Source organism: Phoca vitulina, unplaced genomic scaffold, assembly GCF_004348235.1.
Source record: "Phoca vitulina isolate PV1807 unplaced genomic scaffold, GSC_HSeal_1.0 scaffold8, whole genome shotgun sequence".
Lineage (NCBI taxonomy): Eukaryota > Metazoa > Chordata > Mammalia > Carnivora > Phocidae > Phoca > Phoca vitulina.
This window is the reverse complement of record NW_022589711.1, coordinates 43,374,751-43,397,184: the sequence shown is the minus strand read 5'-3', so window position 1 is coordinate 43,397,184 and position 22,434 is coordinate 43,374,751. Positions and strand designations below refer to the sequence as shown.

The following is a 22,434-nucleotide window of genomic DNA, read 5'->3' as shown; positions in this document are numbered from 1 at the left end:
CCAGTGCTCCATTCAATACGTGCCCTCTTTAATCCCTATCACCAGGCTAACCCATCCCCCCACCCCCCTCCCCTCTAGAACTCTCAGTTTGTTTCTCAGGGTCCATAGTCTCTCAATGTTTGTCTCCCCCTCCGATTCCCCCCCCTTCATTTTTACCTTCCTACTATCTTCTTTTTTTTTTTGTTTAACATATAATGTATTATTTGTTTCAGAGGTACAGGTCTGTGATTCATCAGTCTTACACAATTCACAGCACTCACCATAGCACATACCCTCCCCAATGTCTGTCACCCAGCCACCCCATCCCTCCCACCCCCACCACTCCAGCAACCCTCAGTTTGTTTCCTGAGATTAAGAATTCCTCATATCAGTAAGATCATATGATACATGTCTTTCTCTGATTGACTTATTTCGCTTAGCATAATACCCTCTAGTTCCATCCACGTCGTTGCAAATGGCAAGATTTCGTTTTGGTTTTTTTTTATGGCTGCATAATATTCCATTGTGTATATATATATATATACCACATCTTCTTTATCCATTCATCTGTTGATGGACATCTTGGCTCTTTCCATAGTTTGGCTATTGTGGACATTGCTGCTATAAACATTGGGGTGCACGTACCCCTTTGGATCACTACATTTGTATCTTTGGGGTAAATACCCAGTAGTGCAATTGCTGGGTCGTCCGGTAGCTCTATTTTCAACTTTTTGAAGAACCTCCATACTGTTTTCCAGAGTGGCTGCACCAGCTTGCATTCCCACCAACAGTATAGGAGTATTCCCCTTTCTCCGCATCCTCGCCAACATCTGTCGTTTCCTGACTTGTTAATTTTAGCCATTCTGACTGGTGTGAGGTGGTATCTCATTGAGGTTTTGATTTGGATTTCCCTGATGCCAAGCAATGTTGAGCACTTTTTCATGTGTCTGTTGGCCATTTGGATGTCTTCTTTGGAAAAATGTCTGTTCATGTCCTCTGCCCATTTCTTGATTGGATCATTTGTTCTTTCAGTGTTGAGTTTGATAAGTTCTTTATAGATTTTGGATACTAGCCCTTTATCTGATATGTCATTTGCAAATATCTTCTCCCATTCTATCAGTTGTCTTTTGGTTTTGTTGACTATTTCCTTTGCTGGGCAAAAGCTTTTTATCTTGATGAAGTCCCAATAGCTCATTTTTGCCCTTGCTTCCCTTGCCTTTGGCAATGTTTCTAGGAAGAAGTTGCTGTGGCTGAGGTTGAAGAGGTTGCTGCCTGTGTTCTCCTCTAGGATTTTGATGGACTCCTCTCTCACATTTAGGTCTTTCATCCATTTTGAGTCTATTTTTGTGTGTGGTGTAAGGAAATGGTCCAGTTTCATTCTTCTGCATGTGGCTGTCCAATTTTCCCAACACCATTTGTTGAAGAGACTGTCTTTTTTCCACTGGACATTCTTTCCTGCTTTGTCAAAGATTAGTTTACCATAGAGTTGAGGGTCCATTTCTGGGCTCCCTATTCTGTTCCATTGATCTGTGTGTCTGTTTTTGTGCCAGTACCATACCGTCTTGATGATGACAGCTTTGTAATAGAGCTTGAAGTCCAGAATTGTGATGCCACCAGCTTTGCTTTTCTTTTTCAACATTCCTCTGGCTATACAGAGTCTTTTCTGGTTCCATACCAATTTTAGGATTATTTGTTCCATTTCTTTGAAAAAAGTGGATGGTATTTTGATAGGGATTGCTTTAAATGTGTAGATTGCTCTAGGTAGCATTGACATCTTCACAATATTTGTTCTTCCAATCCATGAGCATGGAACATTTTTCCATTTCTTTGTGTCTTCCTCAATTTCTTTCATGAGTATTTTATAGTTTTCTGAGTACAGATCCTTTGCCTCTTTGGTTAGATTTATTCCTAGGTATCTTATGGTTTTGGGTGCAATTGTAAATGGGATCAACTCCTTAATTTCTCTTTCTTCTGTCTTGTTGTTGGTGTATAGAAATGCCACTGATTTCTGTGCATTGATTTTATATCCTGCCACTTTACTGAATTCCTGTATGAATTCTAGCAGTTTTGAGATGGAGTCTTTTGCGTTTTCCACATAAAGTATCATATCATCTGCAAAGAATAAATTATTATATATTTTATTTTTGAATTGTTTATTCATTCACATAGTTGGGAAATCAAAATATATAAAAGGTATTGAGAAGTTTTGCTTCCTTTCCTGTCCTAGCTATCGTATTGTCTATAGCTCCTCTAGATGACCTCCTATATGAGTTTCTTATATATCCTTGTAGTATTCTTTATGCAGATGTAAGAAAATATGAATATGTAATATTTTCTTTCCCTGTTCTTACACAGACATACAGATTCCATATGCACTGTGTGCCTTTTTTCATTTAATGTTTTTATACTGGAGAGTTGTGATTATCAGTAAATAAATTTGAACATAAACCAGTTTAATCTCTGTGCAGGTTGTTTGTGTAACAAACTGTGGGTTTGCTGAATCACAGAATAAACCTGATCAATTTTGATAGATATTGTTGAGTTGCAATGTAATGGGGGACAGTAACCATTTAGTCCCCAATAACGGTATGTGTTTCTTTCTCAGCCTTGCCACAGAATGTGCTGTCCAATTTCTGGATTTTTGCAGTTTAAGTAGGGAAAAATTATTTCTTGCTGTAGTTTTAATTTGAATTTCTTTTATTGTAAATGAAAGTGAGGATTCTTTAGTATGTTTAAGGTTCTTTTGATGATGTCTGTGAACTGCTTGTTTATATTTTGTCTTGTTCTTGATTTGTAGCACTTTTTTTTTTTTTATAATATGGCAATGAGTCCATGGTGGCATCAGTTGCAAATATTTTCCCTCCTTTTTTTTTTAGCCATGATCTTTTAAATTTTGTTTTCCCATTATGTAATCCAGTCATTTCTATTACATAGGTAAACTCTCCTAATCCTGTAACTCTTCTCCACATATCAACCCCTTGATTGTTTCCATTGAATGTTTTTGTTGTCAAAGCGGAGCACGTTTCTCTCCAGCCCACTTAAAATGTGCACACATTGCAAAACTGCTTCTTCATTCATTCATCATTCATTCATTTATTCAACAACCATTTAAGGGGCTATGAAGTACCAGTACTGTGCAAGGATTTCTGAGAATGCAAAGGAAAATTAAGTATCCCATCCCTAATGGCTCTGTGCTATGTGGGAGAGGCATGAAAGAACCATTTTAGATTATGTGTCAGGTGCTGTAGAAACACTGAGGAAAGCACTACCACAGTGGTTTAAGGGGCAGAGGTCAGGGGTGGCTTTACACATATTACATATACTTGAAAGCTAAACAGAAAAAAAAAACAAAATGGTCTAAGTTACAGAACTGAATTGCATCACGTTAAGAGCAAGATTTTAACTTTTGGGTACATAACCTTATAGTTCTTTTAATTTAATTTTATCATTATTATGTTCAGTTAGCCAACATATAGCACATGATTAGTTTTTTATGTAGTGTTCAACGATTCATTTGTTGCGTATAACGCCCAGCGCTCATTACAACATGTGCCCTCCTTAATACCCATTGCCCGGTTACCCTATCCCCCCAAGCCCCCTCCCTTCTGTAACCCTCAGTTTGTTTCCAGAGTCTCTCCTGGTTTGTCTCCCTCTCTGATTTCTTCCCATTCAGTTTTTCCTCCCTTCCCCTAATCTTACGGTTCTGTTAGATCTAAATTTCTGTCATCCTGCTCAATTATATAAACCCTGGACTTATCTTTGTACCAGCTTTTCTAAAATCATTTCTATTTCAGGTGGTTTAATATTAGCTGCTGATTACTCTCAACTTGAACTGAGGATCTTGGCTCATTTATCCCACGATCATCGCCTCATTCAAGTATTAAACACTGGAGCTGATGTTTTCAGGAGTATTGCAGCTGAGTGGAAGATGATTGAGCCAGAGTCTGTTGGGGATGATCTGAGGCAACAAGCAAAGCAGGTGATCTTAGTGAACATGCTTAACATATATGAGAATTTTAATGATTAGGGTTCTAGAGGGGAGGGGGCTGGGGGGATGGGTTAGCCTGGTGATGGGTATTAAAGAGGGCACGTACTGAATGGAGCACTGGGTGTTATACGCAAACAATGAATCATGGAACACTACATCAAAAACTAATGATGTAATGTATGGTGGTTAACAAAAAAATAAAAAAATTTAAAAAAAATTTAAAAATTGCCTTGATCGTTTTCAGTTGAGGAATGATTTCTCCATCTGTGGATCTTTCAAACCACATTCACCTGAGCCTGTCTCATGGCATTCATTATACTTTCCTTCATGGAGTCAGTAGAAAGAATCAATAGACTTAGTCTGAGAGGCTCCTTCATGTGAGGAAAGCCATCTGCATTAATGGTAGATATTGTGGGGCTGCTAGTTGTTATTTATGTGTATGTGTGTGTATTTTAAAAATGTCTTTCTAGTCTGTAAACATATTTTCATCTTTTTATTTTTACAGGTGTTCTCTAAATGTTTATTGAAAAAAACTGAGCTGTGGATTATAATAAACTGATAGCTTTTTTGTTTTTTGAGGTCATTGGTTAGCTAATCCACATATGAAACTTTATATTGTCCTTGGACTTTTCAAGTGGGTCCGTATTAGTTCCTACTCCTGTATGACTGTCATGCACAGAGAAAGTGAAAGGCCACATTTCCACCATTTCCTGGCCTCCATTGACACTGATACTTTTTTTCACCACTTGGCCTATGGGAAATCTGATGCCATTTTTGAGAGAGTAGGCTTGCTGGCTGAGGCAAAGGAACATCATTCCCACCTTTAAGATCCTGCTGTGTTAGTTTTGCATTTATACTTCTAGTTACTCACGGCTGTAATTCTTGACTGCATGAAACCCTTCCTCTCGCCATTGCCTGTTTAGCACCAGCACTTGGTTCTTCCACTCTTTAGAAAACCAGCTTTGCTCTCTCTGTTTAATAATCTCTGGGTCCTGCATTCAGCAAGAATTGAACCCTGGGTAAAATAGGTAATGTTCAAATATTTAATCTTCATAATAAACCCATGAAATAGGTATTTTATATTCCTATATACTCCATTTTATATAGGAGTAAACTGACGCACCAAAAGCTAGTAATTTGCTTAAGGTCATACAGCTATAAGTGGTGGAGCCAGGATGAGCTCAGAATGCCAGAACTTAGACATTCTGACTTTATAACCTAAACACTCATCCACTGATGATATCTGCCTCTATTTCATAAGTTCTTGCATGATTTAATAGTGTTTATGCTATACTAAATCACCATGCTCTGAACTGTCTGCTCCTTGGGTCTGGCTGAGATCTCAGCCAGTGCTATGTACTACCCAAGTTTAAAAAAAAAAAAGAAAAGAAAGTAGGAGTCACAGTAAAATAAAATGTAGAAATACCAAAAAGGAAAAGGTAAAAGGAGGGAAAAAAAATCTTTCTCAATGTATTAAAAAAGACAGGGAAAGGATAAAAACTTCTAGCTGTTTTTATCACATTAAAAGTAGCTTGGAACTCTGATAATCATTTTTTGCAAGTTATCTTTTAAAATTATATTTAATGACATTTATATGTGCTTGCTTTATGTCAGACAGTTTCCTGAACACTTAGAAGAAATAACTTGGTAATCTTCACAATTCCATGATGCAGGTATTACTATCCTCATTTTATGGATGCAGAAATTGAGGTACAAGACTTTAGGTAGCTTCTGCAAGATAATCCTGGATAAATGCTGGAACTAGGATTTAAACCCAGGCAATACTTATTATTAAATTACAGTTTCCTACTGACCTATTTAGACCATTTCCCTCCACTACTCCCAAAATTTCCTCAGGAATTTGTTTAACTCAACTGAATTCTGCAATTGTGGGATATCAGGTGGTGGTGAGGTGGAAAGCATATTTATTTCCAAAGAAGTATTCCCTGTTATCCAACCATGAAGCCTCCTCTTCCTGCTCTATCCTATGCAAGAGCCAGGAGAGGAATGTTTGTAATGCTTCTCTTTCCTGACTCCTGGGCACTTTTCTAAGCAGGAGTTAATGTGGTAGGAGTAGAAAGCTGCTCTGAAGACTACTGGATACATGACAAAGAGTCAGAAATAAATCTTCCCTTTTAAATCGCTAGGATTAGTTTCTTAAAACACACACATTCACATTTCTTCATGTTCTTCCCCTTCCTCCCCCAGCCCCAAAGTATTGTTAAAAGGCAGAAAAGAGAAAAGATGTTCACTGGATATCAGGTTCTATGAATCTAACCTACCAAAAGCAGATCTAATCATTTCTTTGACACACTATGAAATAAAAAATTTACCAAATTTCAATCCCCATCAGCTTTTTATATTTACAGTTTATGTAGTTATGACCTTTAATTTACCTACTGAGTGTGATGACTCCTTTTCAGATTTGCTATGGAATCATTTATGGAATGGGTGCTAAATCATTAGGAGAGCAGATGGGCATTAAAGAAAATGATGCTGCTTGCTACATTGATTCCTTCAAATCCAGATATACAGGTAAAGAAACCTTAAATATTAATTATCTTCTAGATACCATTCAATTATCTTGCCATATTAATTGAAAAAAATAGTGTTACAAAATTTTCTGTTAACATTTCTATTACTTGGAAGTTTTCACCAGGTATTGTTAATTAAATAACATCAACCTTATGATTATTTACTAAGATGGTCTTTTTTCATAAAAATAGAAACAGAAATGGAATAACAAAATCCAATTGATGTATATGCTACTTTGTCATTGTGAACATACCATAAAATCTTGGAATTGTGCTATGCTTTAGGTTTAGATAGCTTTAATTTGAAACAGTAAACCATTGATTAAATGTACCAGAAACTATGAAAGAACAAGAGCAGTTTGAGTATTATTGTTTTAAATTATCTTTTCCTTTGGCAATTTATTCAGGTACAATTTACATACAGTAAAATTGACCCTTTATAGATGTATATTTGTATAAGTTTTGACAAATGCATGGAGTCATATAACCTACACCACAACCAAGATGTGGAATCATTAACATATGATCCCAGAAAGTTATTTTATACCCTTTGTAATCAGCCCTGACCTCAGTCCCCAAAAAAGAAAACTTTATTCACACATGACATGATCTTATACATAGAAAATCATATGAATTCTACAAAAACAACTATTAGAACAAATAACTAAATTTAGAAGTGTCCGACTATACAAGGGTTTTTTTTTTTTTTTTAAGATTTTATTTATTTATTTGAGAGAGAGAGAGCACGAGCGGGATGGGGGTGCAGAGGAAGAGGGAAAAACAGACTTCCTACTGAGTGTGGAGCCTGATGTGAGGCTGGATCCCGCGACCCGGGGATCGTGACCTGATCCAAAGTCAGCTGCTTTAGCCCACTGAGGCACCCAGGCACCCCACCCCCCATACAAGGTTAATTTGTAAAAATCAGTTGGATTTTTGTATACCAGTAATTAGTGAATGGAGTAAAAATAAAACCATTATGATAACATCACAATACATGAAATACATGGGATAAATTCAACAGCATATGCAAGACTTTACTGAAAACTCTAAAATAATCCTGAGAGAAGTTGAAGAATACTTAGATAAATGTGAGGTTTACCATGTTAATTTATTAGAAGGCACAATATTATTATGATGGCAGTTTTCTTTAAATTGTTCTATAGATTCAGTTTAATTCCAGTCAAAATTTCATTAGACTTTTGTGTAGAATTTGACAAGCTGATTCTAAATTTATATGGAAATTCAAAGGGCCTAGAATAACTAGGAAAATTTTGGGTGCGGGGGAAGTACAGTGTTGAGTACTAACACTCCCTGGGTTCAAAACTTAGTATAAAACTATAATAATCAAGATAGGCATAAGGGTAGACATGGAAAACAATGGGTCACAATAAAGCGTTCAGAAGTAGACCTATACATATATAGTGAATTGATTTTCAACAGTTACCATGGTAATTCAATGGAGGAAAGATGGTCTTGTCAACAATTGGTTCTAGAACAACTGGATACCAGTATGGGAAAAAAATGAACTTCAACAATTATCCAATACTATATTCAAAAGTTAGCTTGATATGGAGCATAGACTTAGAGGTAAAAGCTAAAACTATAAATCTTCCAGAAGAAAATAGGGGAAAAATGCTTTGTGACATTGAGGTAGGCAAAGATTTCTTAGGTGATAATTACACTGAATTAAACATAAAAGATAAACATTGATAAAAGACACCATTAAGAAAATCTAAGGCAAGCCACAAAAGAGAAGATATTTGCAGTTCTTATTGTCTAATGAACTTGCATCCAGAATATATAAAAAAAACTCTTATAACCCAATGCTGAGAAGGCAAACAATCTAATAAAATAAAGGTCAAAAGATTTGAACAGACACTTCACAAAAGAAGATATATGAATGGCCACATCAAATGTTATCATGATTAGTCATCAGGGAAAAGCAAATTAAAACCACAAAGAGATACCATTACAAAAACGCTAGAATGGCTAAAATAAAAAAACATTGTATGTCTTTTACATTGCTGGTAGAGTTGTAAAATGGTACAACCACTTTGGAAAATGCTATGACTCTTTCATATAGAGTGAAACACACAGTTAATTATGTGATCCTGCAATTTTACTATTGGGTATCCATCCAAGAAAAATGAAAACGTATCCAAAGAAAGACTTGTATGTGAATGGGATAGCAGTTTTATTCCTGACAACCAAATGTCTATGAGCAGGATCATGGGTAAACAAATTTTGGTATATCTCTGCCATGGAATACTACTTAGCAAAAGAAAGCAAGCTCAAATGAGAACATACAGTATAATTCAATTTTTATGAATTTTAAGAACATGAAAAACCAAGATGCAGTGTCATAAAGCAGATCAGTGAGAGTTTGAGGCTGATAATGGGGAGCTGACTGTAAAGGTGATAAAAAATGTTTCATATCTTGCAGTGTACATTTGTTAAAATGCATCTAACTGTTCACCTAAAGTGGGTTCCATCTACTGTATGTAAACTATACCTCAGGATTGATTTTTTTTTTAAGTTTTTATGTGAATTCCAGTTACTTAACAGACAGTGTAATATTAGTTTCAGGTGTACAATACAGTGATTCAACACTTCCATACATTACCTGGTGCTCATCACAGTGTCCACTTTAACTCCCTCACCTGTCTCACCTATCCCCCACTCACCTCCCCTCTGGTAACCATCAGTTTGTTCTCTATAGTTGAGAGTCTGTTTCCTGGTCCCCCCCCCCCACTCGCTCTTTCCTTTGTTTGCATTTTTAAAGGTGTTCTTTCAACCTCTGAATATTTGAGGGCCTCTGACAGGAGTCAGGTAAGAGAATTTGTAGAGATGTGGCCTCTTCAATCTCATCCTTTTCTTTGCTCTTCACTCAACAATATCACAGTAATTCTTAAACAGAAAAAGGTGAGAGCCTTATTGCTTTCTGAAATTCTTATGCTGGTGGTTGAATATCACCAAGAGCTTCAGTTGGCGAAGTTTTCTCCCTTTCCTTTCATCCACAGTCTCCTCAAATGTCTCTCCTGTGCCAGCCACACAACGGAAATCCTCAAATGAGGGGTTTTAGTTAGGAGATGTTAGTGTTTATTATTTAGGATGAGAAAGCAGAGATTGCACATATGAATAAAGATAGATCAGCACAGTCTCTATACTTGATTGTGTTTTAAATACCATAGAGAAGACCTCTCTAACTCAGAGACAGGAATAAGCAGTGAAGACATTGACCTGCCTAGAACAACAGACTCACCCTGAAGATCTATAGGACATAATAATGAACCTATATTGCAAAGGATGCATGCTGGTGTAGGGAATATGAATGTGTTTGAATAGTATACTATACCTAGTCTTTTTAAATTTTAAAAAGTGAGTTGTATATATTCCTAATGAAGTATTTATTATTCATGTATTAATTTCAACTAGGTCCTATTTAGATTATAGCTTAGATGCTAACAAGGAGCTGTTAGAATATTTTAAGCCTGGAAGTGATAAGACCAAGTAAAAGAAGATTAACACAATCAAAGAACAGAAGAAGCCTGTGAAAAGTAACATGGAATTGCCTTAAGATCCTAGGTTTTAGTGCCTCTGTTGTTCTGGACTTTAGTTTCATATTTTTTGTTGGTGATAGATTATGTCATTTCTAAAGTCCCTTTTGTTTCTGAGTCTACAAAAAGTGAATGAAACTTTATATGCAAAGTTTTGATGATGTGATATAGTGTGAAGAATCATGGTAGGGTGTTGGTATATTTCATTATATTGAAGCTAGTGAATGAGCTTAGGAATGGACTTTGGTTGTAAATGTTTTTGTATTTTCTTTGTAGGGATTAATCATTTCATGAGAGAGACAGTGAAGAATTGTAAAAGAGACGGGTTTGTTCAGACCATTTTGGGAAGGCGTAGATATTTACCAGGAATCAATGACAACAACCCTTATCATAAAGCTCACGTATGTTGAAATGTCTGGATTTTTAACTTAATATTTTAATGACATATACTTTTTCCACAAAGACTAAACATTGCTAACTTTCTTTTTAGGGATCAGTAGCCTATTAATTGGATCTTCTGTTTCACTAAGGACTTTGAAGTAATGGCACATGCCTGTATTTGCTGAACACAGTCCTTAGGAGACTAATGTAAATATGGGTTCACTTAATAATACTTCAAATACTTTAAAGATGTTCTATTTCAGTAAACCAGTTACTTGTTAGTTTTGCTAATAATTTATAAATTTAATTCTTACATTTGCTAATTGTTCTTTGTTTCAGATATCATATACCAGTTTGTCATATCACACCAAATTACCAATGTTTTCAGAGATTAGCCAGTCATTAAATGTGGTTCATTCATTTTTGGTTCATTCTACTGGTTTATTTGTTTTAAAAGCACTGGCTCAAGAGAGGTTATTAGGATATCCAAAATATTGAAAAAGGCTATTTTTAACACCATTTTAAGTATTTGTTGATAGTGCTCAAATTATGATTAAAACTCTGAAATCATTGGGATCCACAAAAGTATTCTATGCATCCGAACATTTAAATTTCTATTATAGTCCACATCTTCCTATTTTAACTGCTTGTATTTTATCTTCTCCCATACTTTTGCATGTCAGTGCTCACTACACATGGTATGTATTGAAAATACCCAGTCCCATACTGCTAAACTTCTGTCTGGAGCTAGAAACCTTCAGAGCACTAATGCTCTTAGGGACCATGAAGGAATAGTTGGATTTTTGTTATTTCTTCACTCTGTAGCCTCCCATATATACAGATATCAAGTATTTATCAGGCTTTTACCATATCTTTAAATGAGTTGTCACTTAGGGGTAGATAATTTTCTACTGGTTAGATGGAGCCAGCTAGTGGAAGGCTTTTAATGGCAGGCTTAAAAATTTAGACTTGATGTAACAGGAGTTATATTTCTTGGGATTTACATTATGAAAAATGGCAGATAGAGTTATTATAAATGAACCATGTAAGTTTTTGAAAATTAATTAATTTTGCACCTAAAGATGTGAGAGTAAGACTTTTCATGCCAAATCCTTAGGAGTCAAAGTTCTGATTCATTATATTTTTGCTGAGAAAAAAAGAAAATTCCAACCCTCTGAATTATGAATAAACATAGGCAGATTTAATTTTTGGGTTTGGTTTGGTTTGGTTTGACTTTTTGTTTAAACCTTTATTGTATTGAAAAATATACATAGGGAAAGTACAGGGAACAAATGTAAATTTCAGTAAATTATCACAGAGCTGCACCTGTGTAACCACTCAAGTCAAATAGAAAGTACCTTGATGGTTCCTAATCACCATGTACAGCCTTCCCAGAAATAATTGCTATCATCATTTCTAAGCCGATAGTTTTATGTATTTTTGACCTCTTTCTACATCATGTGTATATATTCTTGACCCTAGCTTCTTTCACTCAAAATTGCATAGTTAAGTCATTCGTGTTTCATTTGGAGTAGCTGTTTTACTATATTATAGTGTATTCTATTATGTGAATATATCACAGTTTATCCATTTTTCCACTGATGGGCATTTAGGTTTCCAGTCTGGGGTTATTATGAATCTTGCTGGTTTGAAAATTCTTGTCCAAGGTCCTTGGTGCACATATGTTTCCATTTATGTTCAGTAAAGACCTAGTCATAGAATTGCTGCTTCTTCAGTTTTAGTAGATAAAGACAAATGGTTTCTTATGGTGGTTGTAGCACTCTTATCAGAAGTGTGTGCAAGTTCTCTTTGCTCTGCATCCTTGCCAACATTTGCTATTAAGATGATATAATTTTAGCTATTCTGGTAGGTTTAAAGTAGTATCTTGTTAGTTTTCTTTTGCATTTCCTTGAATACTAATGAGGTAAAGCAACTTAACAAATATTTAATAGCCATTAGTTATTTTTTCTTGGGAAAGTGCTTTTTCAAGCTTTCTTGTTCATCTTTTGTTGTTGTCCTTTTCTTTTTAAAGAGTTTATTTATTTGAGAGAGAGAGAGAGAGAGCACAAGTGGGGGGGAGAAGCAGAGGGAGAGGGAGAAGCAGACTCCCGAGCAGGGAGTTGGATGCAGGGCTCTATCCCAGGACTCCGGGATCATGACCTGAGCTGAAGGTAGACACTTACCCAACTGAGCCACCCAGGCCCCCCTGTCTTTTTTTTATATGTAGGAGCTCATTATTGATTACATGTTTGGAAAATATTCTCTCCCACACTGTGTTTGGCCTTTTCATTCTTATCAGTAACTTTACATGAGGAGAGGGAATTAATTTGGTTTATTCTTAAAATTTTTATTGAGAAATAACATGTGCCATAAAGGCTACAAATCTTAAGCATAAAGCTGGAAGTTTTACATGTGTATACCCATATAACCACAATCCCGGTCATGATATAGAATTTTTCCAGCACCTAGAAGGCTTCTTTATAGTCCCTCCAAATCAATACTGTCCACTTCCAACCCCAGCACACATAAAAAACTATAGGTTAGTTTTGTATGAACTTGAATTTTATTTAAGTGCAATCATACCATATGTACTCTTGCGTCTGACTTTTTTCACTCAGATATAGGTCTGTGAGATTCATTAGTGTCATGTGCAGCTGTAGTTCATGTCTTTATTTAGCTGACATTGTGGGGACATACCAACAATTTATTTATCTGTTCTAATGTTGGCAGACATTTTGACTATTTCCAGTTTTTAGCTATCATTAATAAAGCTGCTATGAACATTCTTGTATGTGTCTTTTGGTGAACATATGCATCCAACTTCATTACCTTTAGAGTGGAATTGGTGAGTCATAGAATAAGCACATTTATACCTTTAGTATATACTGCCTAATAGTTTTACAGAGTGGTTATCCCAGTTAACATTGCCATCAGCTCTGTTTATCTACATTCTTGCCATTGCTTGATATCATTGGTCCTTTTAATTGTAGCCATTCTGGTAACCTCACTGTGATTTTAATTTGCCTTTCCCTGATGACTAGTGATGTTGAGCTCCTTTTTTGTTTATTGACCATTTGGATATCTTCTTTTGTGGAGGGTCTATTTAAATCTTTTGTCTTTTTTTTTTTTTTTTTTTTTGAGTTGTCTGTTTTTTAACTGATTTATGAGAGTCCTTTATATATTCCAGATATGAGCCCTTTGCTTATGTGGATTTATCAGTCTTTTGTATTATTGTAGTATTTTCCTTGATCTGTTTAACAAAGTTTTCTCTACCCCAATGTCAAGAAAATATTCTCTAGTAGCTTTTTGTTTTGCCATATACATTTATATCTACAATCAACCAGGAATTGGTTTTTATGTATTTTGAGAGACTGAGAGTCAAGGTCTTTCCACCTCCCCACTCAAGGATATACAATTGTCCCTAACTATTGAAAAGACTGAGCTTTCCCGCCTCTACTTTTCAGTGCAACCTTTGCCACAGATTATATTTCCAAATATGGATGTGTCTGTTTTTGGGCACATTATTTTTGTCTGTTGTATTTGTTCATCCTTTAGACAGTGCCACACTGCCTTCGTGATGCAGCTTTGTAAGATGTCTTGATATATGGTAAAGTAAGTCTTCTTACCTTGTTCTTTTGTTTGTTTTTCAGGAATATTTCCCTATTCTTGGTTCTTTGCATTTCCGTATAAGTTGTAGAAGCAGCTCGTGAGTTTCTACACAAACACAAAATCCTGTTGGGATTTTTTTGAGATTGCCTTGAATTCATAGATCAAGATGGGATTAATGGACATATTTATACACTTGAGTTTTCCAATCCATGAACATGATGTATCTGTCCATTTATTTAGGTCTGTAGTTCTTAAATTCTCTTAATGTATAATTTTGGGGAAGAGATCATATATGTTTTTTATTAGATTTATAGCTAGGTATTTGAAAAATTTTGATGCTGTTGCAAATGGTATCTTTTTTTATTCTTTTCCTTCTTTTACATTTTCTAACCCTTTGCTGCTGGCACGTAGAAATGTAATTGTTTTTATTTTTCTTTTGTCTAGAAGCCTTGCAAATATTACTTACTAATCCCAAAAATTTATCTGTAGATACTTCTAGATATTCTATCTTCACAATTATCATCTGTAAAGTAGTTTTATAACTACCTTTCCAAACTTTATTCCTTTTATTACTTTTCCTTGACTTACCAGCTAGGGCATTGTTCAATATAAGTAGTGATAGTGAGCATCTTTGCCTCTTTTCTGATCTCATAGGGAAATTTTAAACATTTATTACTAAGTAGAACTCCCCTTATAGGTTTTTTTAATATGATTTTTAAAAATTTTTTTTATTATGTTATGTTAGTCACCATACAATACATCATTAGTTTTTGAAGTAGTGATCCACGATTCATTGTTTTCGTATAACACCCAGTGCTCCATGCAGGACATGCCCTCCTTAATACCCATCACTGGGCTAACCCATCTCCCCACCCCCGTCCCCTCTAAAACCCTTAGTCTGTTTCTCAGAGTCCATAGCCTCTCATGGTTCATCTCTCCCTCTGATTCCCCTTCATTTTTCCCTTCCTTCTCCTAATGTCCTCCATGCTATTCCTTATGTTCCACAAATAAGTGAAACCATATGGTAATTGACTTCCTCTGCTTGACTTATTTCACTTAGAATAATCTCCTCCAGTCCCATCCATGTTGATGTAAAAGTTGGGTATTCATCCTTTCTGATGGCTGAGTAATATTCCATTGTATGTATGGACCACATCTTCTTTATCCATTCATCTGTTGAAGGGCATCTCGGCTCTTTCCACAGTTTGGCTATTGCGGACATTGCTGCTATGAACATTGGGGTGCATATGGCCCTTCTTTTCACTACATCTGTATCTTTGGGGTAAATATCCGGGAGTGCAATTGCTGGATCATAGGGTAGCTCTATTTTTAATTTTTTGAGGCACCTCCACACTGTTTTCCAAAGTGACTGTACCAACTTGCATTCCCACCAACAGTGTAAGAGGGTTCCCCTTTCTCCACAACCTCTCCAACATTTGTTGTTTCTTGCCTTGTCAATTTTTGCCATTCTAACTGGTATAAGGTGGTATCTCAATGTGGTTTTGATTTGTATTTCCCTGATGGCTAATGATGATGAACATATTTTCATGTGTCTGTTAGTCATTTGTATGTCTAATTTGGAGAAGTGTCTGTTCATGTCTTCTGCCCACTTTTTGACTTGATTATTTGTTTTTTGGGTGTTGAGTATGAAAAGTTCTTTATAGATCTTGGATATCAGCCAAGTGTCATTTGCAAATATCTTCTCCCATTCTGTGGGTTGCCTCTTTGTTTTGTTGACTGTTTCCGTTGCTGTGCAAAAGCTTTTTATCTTGATGAAGTCCCAAAAGTTCATTTTTGCTTTTGTTTCACTAGCCTTTGGAGAGGTATCTTGAAGAAGTTGCTGTGGCCAATGTCGAAGAGGTTACTGCCTATGTTCTCCTCTAGGATTTTGATGGATTCCTGTCTCACATTGAGGTCTTTCATCCATTTTGAGTTTATCTTTGGGTATGGTGTTAGAGAATGGTCGAGTTTCATTCTTCTGCATGTGGCTGTCCAATTTTCCCAGCACCATTTATTGAAGAGACTGCCTTTTTTCCATTGTATATTTTTTCCTGCTTTGTTGAAGATTATTTGACCACAGAGTTGAGGGTCCATATCTGGGTTCTCTATTTTGTTCCATTGGTCTATATGTCTGTTTTTGTGCCAGTACCATGGTGTCTTGGTGATCACTGCTTTGTAATATAGCTTGAAATCGGGCAAAGTGATGCCCCAGCTTTGTTTTTCTTTTTCAACATTTCCTTGGCGATTCGGTGTCTTTTCTGATTCCATACAAATTTTAGGATTGTTTGTTCCAGCACTTTTGAAAAATGTCATTGGAATTTTGACCGGGATGGCATTGAAGGTATAGATGGCTCTGGGTAGCATAGACATTTCAATAATGTTTATTCTTCCAGGATGAAAGCTGAATTGGTAGAACTTAAAAATGCTATCAATGAGATCCAATCTAATCTAGATAATCTAACAGCTAGGGTAAGTGAGGCAGAAGAACGATTTAGTGATCTAGAAGACCAATTAATAGACAAGAAGGGAAAAGAGGAGGCCAGGGAAAAACAACTCAAAATCCATGAAAGTAGAATCAGAGAAATAAGTGACACCATGAAGAGTTCCAATATCAGAATTATTGGGATCCCTGAGGGGGGTGGGAAGAGAGAGAGGACTAGAAGATATATTTGAGCAAATTGTGGCTGAGAACTTCCCTAATCTGGGGAATGAAACAAACATTAGTGTCCTAGAGGCAGAGAGGACCCCTCCCAAGATCAAGGAAAACAGGCCAACACCCTGGCATGTAATAGTAAAACTCGCAAATCTTAGAACCAAGGAAACCATCTTAAGGGCGGTTAGGGGGAAGAGATTCCTTACATACAGAGGCAGGAACATCAGAATAATGTCAGACCTATCCACAGAGACCTAGCAAGCCAGAAAGGCCTGGCAAGACATAGTCAGAGTACTAAATGAGAAGAACATGCAGCCAAGAATACTTTATCTGGCAAGGCTGTCATTTTGAATGGATGGAGAGATGCAGAGCTTCCAGGACTGGCAGAAACTGAAAGAATATGTGACCACTAAGCCGGCCCTGCAAGAAATATTATGGGGGGTTCTATAAAAGGAGAAAGACCCCAAGAGTGATATAGAACAGAAATTTACAGGGGCAGTCTATAAAAACAAGGTCTTCACAGGCAACATGATGATAATAAAATCCCCTTTAGGTTTTTAATAGTGCCTGTGTCCGATAAAGTAAGCTCACTTGTATATTTGCATGTAGGGCATAGAGTCTCTGTCATACCTGCTAAATTCTGTTCTTGTGGTGCAAACACGGTCATAGACAATACATAAATGAGTGAGTGTGATTGTGTTCCAATAAAACCTTATTTACAGAAACAGCAGCTAGCCTAGATTTGGCCTGAAGGCTGTAGTTTGCCCACCCCTAGTCTAACTGTCCCTTCTTTGCATGTAATCTGCCTTTCTTCTCTAGGTTGCTTTCCATACAGTATTTTTCTTTCTGTCTCATTTCCAGCAGATTTTCTGTGATATGCCTAAGTATGTATGTGTTTTCAATTTATGTGCCTCTCTGTGAATATGCATGTTTAATTGATCCTTTAAGAGTGTTAGGACTTTTTCAATCTGTGGCTTGATATCTTTTGTTGATTTTGGAAAATTCTTAGTCATTTCTTCTTTAATTATTGCTTCACTGCATTCTCTCCTCTCTGGGAGTCTTATTATAAAATTTTTAAACCTTTTTAAAAAAAATCCTCATGTTTAATATCCTCTGTTTGCTATTTTCCACATTTATATTTCATCCTGCTTAATTCTGGATATTTTCTTCTTTTTATTTTTTTTTATTTTTAAAGATTTTATTTATTTATTTGAGAGAGAGAGAGCCAGCATTAGGGACAGAGGAAGAGAGAGAAGCAGACTCCCTGCTGAACAGGGAGCCTGACACGTGGCTTGATCCCAGGACCCTGAGATCATGACCTGAGCCAAAGGCAGATGCTTAACCCACTGAGCCACCTAGATGCCCCCTGGATACTTTCTTCTAACATATCTTTCAGTTTACTGATTTTGCTCTTCAATTTGCTATTGAACCCAACTGTTGAGCTTTTATGTTCTAAATGATATAGAACTTTTCCAGAACTCCAGAAGGTTTCTTTATGTTCCCTCCATATCAATACTATCCCCTACTGTACACACACACCAAACTACAAAGAAGGTACTGTTTAAGTGCTTTAAGTTCTATTTTTTTCCTGGCACAAAGTGATGCTTTTTTTAATTGGAGTATAATTAATATACAGTGTTATATTAGTTTCAGGTGTACAATATAATGATTCAACAATTCTATACATTTCTCAGTGCTCAGCAAGATAAGTGTACTCTTAATTCCTTTTATTTCATTCCCCCACCCTCCTTCCCTCTGGCTGGCAAACACCAGTTTGTTCTTTTTTTTCCTTTACTCATTTGTTTCTTAAGTTCTACATATGAATGAAATCATATAGAATTTATCTTTCTCTGATTGACTTATTTCATTTTGCATTATGCCCTCTAGGTCCATCCATGTTGTTGCAAATGGCAAGATTTCATTCTTTTCTTATGGTTGAGTGATGTTCCATTGTATAAATACACCACATGTTCTTTATGCATTCATCTGTGGATGGACAGTTGGATTGCTTCCATATGTTGGCTATTGTAAATAATGCTGCCTAAACATAGGGGTGCATATATCTTTTCGAATTAGTGTTTTTGTTTTCACTGGGTAAATACCCAGTAGTGGAATTACTGGATCATATGGTAATTCTATTTTTTATTTTTTTGAGGAATCTCCATACTGTTTTCCACAGTGGCTGCACCAGTTTGCAGTCTCACCAATAGTGCATGAGGGTTCCTTTTTGTCCACATCCTTAGCAACATTATTTCTTGTCTTTTTGACAAAATACAACGTCCATTCAAAAAAAAAACAAAAACCACTCTAAACAAAGTGGGTTTAGAGGGAACATACCTGAACATAATAAAGACCATATGTGAAAAAACCCACAGCTAGCATCATACTCAATGGTGAAAAACTGAGAGATTTTCCTCTAAGATCAGGAACAAGACAAGGATGTCCACTCTTACCACTTTTATTCAACATAGTACTGGAAGTCCTAGCCACAGCAATCAGACAAGAAAAAGAAATAAAAGGCATCCAAATTGGTAAGAAAAATGTAAAACTTTCACTACTTGCAGATGACATGATACTATATATAGAAAACTGTAAGACCCCACCAAAAAAACTACTAGAACTGATAAATGAATTCAGTGAGGTGACAAGATACAAAACTAATATACAGAAATCTGTTGCATTTTTATACACTAATAATAAAGTAGCACAAAGAGAAATTAAGAAAATGATCCCATTTACAACTGCACCAAGAATAATAAAATACCTAAAAATAAACTAAACCAAGGAGGTGAAATACCTGTACTTTGAAAACTATAAAATGTTGATGAAAGAAATTGAAGATGACACAAACAATGGAAAGATATTCCATTCTCATGATTACAAGAACAAATGTTAAAATGTCCATACTACTCAAAGCAATCTACAGATTAATGCAATCCCTATCAAAATACCAACAGCATTTTTCACAGAACTAGAATAAATATCCTAAAATTTGTTTGGAACCACAAAAGACCCCGAATAGCTAAAACAATCTTGAAAAAAAGAAGAACCAAGCTGGAGGTATCACAGTCCCAGATTTCAAGATATACTTCAAAGCTGTAATAAGTTATTTTTATTTTTCAGTTCTTGAGTTTCCATTTTGCTCTTATTTTATGGGTATTTGGTCCTCTGCTGAAATATTCAATTTTGTCTTTTATATTCTTGAATATATTAAACTTTATTTTACAGTCTAATAAATTTGATCAGAGTTTATAGTCTAATAAATCTCAAACTTGTATCCCTGTAGTCTTTTCCTATTGTCCTTTGTTTTTCTTAGTTTTCTACAAAAACAGTATATATTGTCTCAACTCTTTGCTGTCCTGGTAATTTTTTATTGAGTGTCACATGTTGTTTATGAATGATTGTGGGTATAATTTGAAGCTTGTATGATAATGTTACCTTTGTTCAGAAGATTTACATTTGCTTTTGGCAGGAGACTAGAATGACCAACAATCTAGGATGACTTTGATCCAATTTCAGGAATAGAAATGATTCAAAGCAAAGATGTTACGACCAGACTATTTCTAATTTATCTTTTTTCCTAGGGTGTTAGTTTTGGGGTGGCAACTTGATGGTTTACTAGTGCTCCTTCTACTTCTTGCCCCCCTGTTTGTTCCCCAGACCCCTCAAAACCATCAAGCTCTGCTCAGAGGTTCTCTCAGCTGCATCTTCTGGAATCTATTGATTTCTTTGGGAGAAATGTGGCCTCTAATGCCAGGGTCACCTCCTTGGTTTTCTTTCTCTCGTAGCTCTCTAGGTTCTATAATTTCCCATTTCCTTTTTAACCATCTGATTCAAACCATCTGATTCATTCTCTATCCAGCTTTTCCCATTGTTATCAGTCGGAGGGTTGGTCCTAATGGCCTAATCTCCCATTACCAGAAACCTATGTTTTTTATGTACATGAAAAAGCCCTAAAAAAAAAAAGAAGGAAGGAAAGGAAAGGAAGGAAAGAAAGAAAAAAGCAAAGGCCAAAGCCCTGGTCATTAAGGGACAGAGGTTGTAAGACACGAAGCCCAAAGACTGCCAAGTTTTTTTATTTTGGAAGAGAATCAGGGAAATACAATATGATGAGGGTTAAGTATATATCTTAGTTTTATTTTTATGCTTGCTTATGTCACAGTAAAAAACATCCCAAAATTTCAATGGCTTATAATAAGAAACTTTATTTTTAATTCATGTTAGAGTTTGGCTCTGGGTTGACTGTGGCTCTGTTCCTTATTTTCTTCATTCTGGAATTCAGAAGGAAAGAAAAGTCTGTCTGGGATAAGCTTTTTTGTATGTGTGACAATGTTGGATAGCTCTTAAAATGCCGTAGATGGGGCTGTATGTCAATTTTATTCACATTTCACTCACCAAAGCAAGTCAAGGTCAATCTTTTCGGGTGAGTAACACTTGAAATCACGTGGCAGTGGGTGGGGCAGCAAGTAAGAGCAACAATAACACAGTCCACTACAAAGAGGCCTATGGTTTCAAGGAGAGGAGTTGGTAGAACTCTGAAATTCAGTCACTCTTTAAACAGTGACAACTGAATGAGTTTAGAGTGGATTCATCAGCATCTGACAAAACAATAAAAAAAAAAAAAAGGAAAGTCTATCTCTTTAAGAAGTATTTACTATACTAGGAGTTGGTTGTAGCCCAGGTGACATGGAACTAGGCTCAAGTTACATAGATCCTTCCAGTGTGCAGACCCTTCCCATTTTCTGAGACCTTTTGGGACAGTAGATATGGTATTCATGGATAGGTTATACCTTGAATGTTAACCCAGATGCCCATCCTTGCTGCTTTAGGATGATCACTTTTAGCAGCTATGGTTGCCTGCCAAGAAGTTCATGGCAGCAGTAGTTTCGGGGAAGTGCTAACTTAATACCTAGGAATCTAGGGTCTGCATTTTTACTAGCAGCTAGTGATTGGCCCCAGCAGCCCATAAAAAAGCTCTGATTCGTACCAGAGGGCTCCAGATGCTCTGGGGCCAAACTCTACATAAGACCAGAAGCCACTGATAGGGAGAATATGCTTGGAACATTCTATCTCACATCACAAAGAATGATATTCTACTTATATCTATTTAGGATTAAAAGGAATTGTATTTTAAGGAATAGCTCTTTTAGAGTGAAGTTTAGAACAACTAGAACATTGATGATATATGTTTATGAAATAATTTTGAGCTACTAAATACATTTTAAGTGTAATATAGTTTTTGATTCCAGGATGTTGAAGATTTCTAAACTGAAGCAATCTGACCTTCTTCTATTTAGACTGTTCTCATGTGGATGATGGCCCAGAATCTAGAGCCCTGGATCATTCTAATTGTTATTCTTAGGATACAGCTTAATAGTTGATGTCCTGGGTCACATCTTGGTCCAGATTTCCAGTCTGGTTACAGATGTGAGCACTGATCTGTGGACACTAAAAGCAGGTATGAAACCATGTAGGTGTATCTGATGGAGCCCTTGTTATTGTTTTTCGAAGGCTGAGCGTCAGGCCATCAACACAACAGTCCAAGGTTCGGCAGCTGATATTGTCAAAATAGCCACAGTTAACATTCAGAAGCAATTAGAGACCTTCCACTCAACCTTCAAGTCCCATGGTCATCGGGAGAGTATGCTCCAAAGTGACAGAACAGGTTTGTTCATAAATGAGGACCCTGCTATAATGTAGTGAGATTAATTGTATCAGAAAAGAAAAAGGGAA

The 22,434-nt window shown here is 36.1% G+C and overlaps 1 protein-coding gene across 1 annotated transcript in view; it reads left to right on the top strand.

The window, feature by feature from the left end:
* The window catches only part of POLQ (DNA polymerase theta), a 126,132-nt gene that overhangs the window by 99,877 nt on the left and 3,821 nt on the right, over positions 1 to 22,434 (top strand). The window contains exons 25-28 of the mRNA XM_032406649.1: positions 3,774 to 3,958; positions 6,391 to 6,502; positions 10,335 to 10,459; positions 22,213 to 22,366. Coding sequence (XP_032262540.1) covers positions 3,774 to 3,958; positions 6,391 to 6,502; positions 10,335 to 10,459; positions 22,213 to 22,366 — 576 coding nt within the window. The remainder of the gene's footprint in view (positions 1 to 3,773; positions 3,959 to 6,390; positions 6,503 to 10,334; positions 10,460 to 22,212; positions 22,367 to 22,434) is intronic.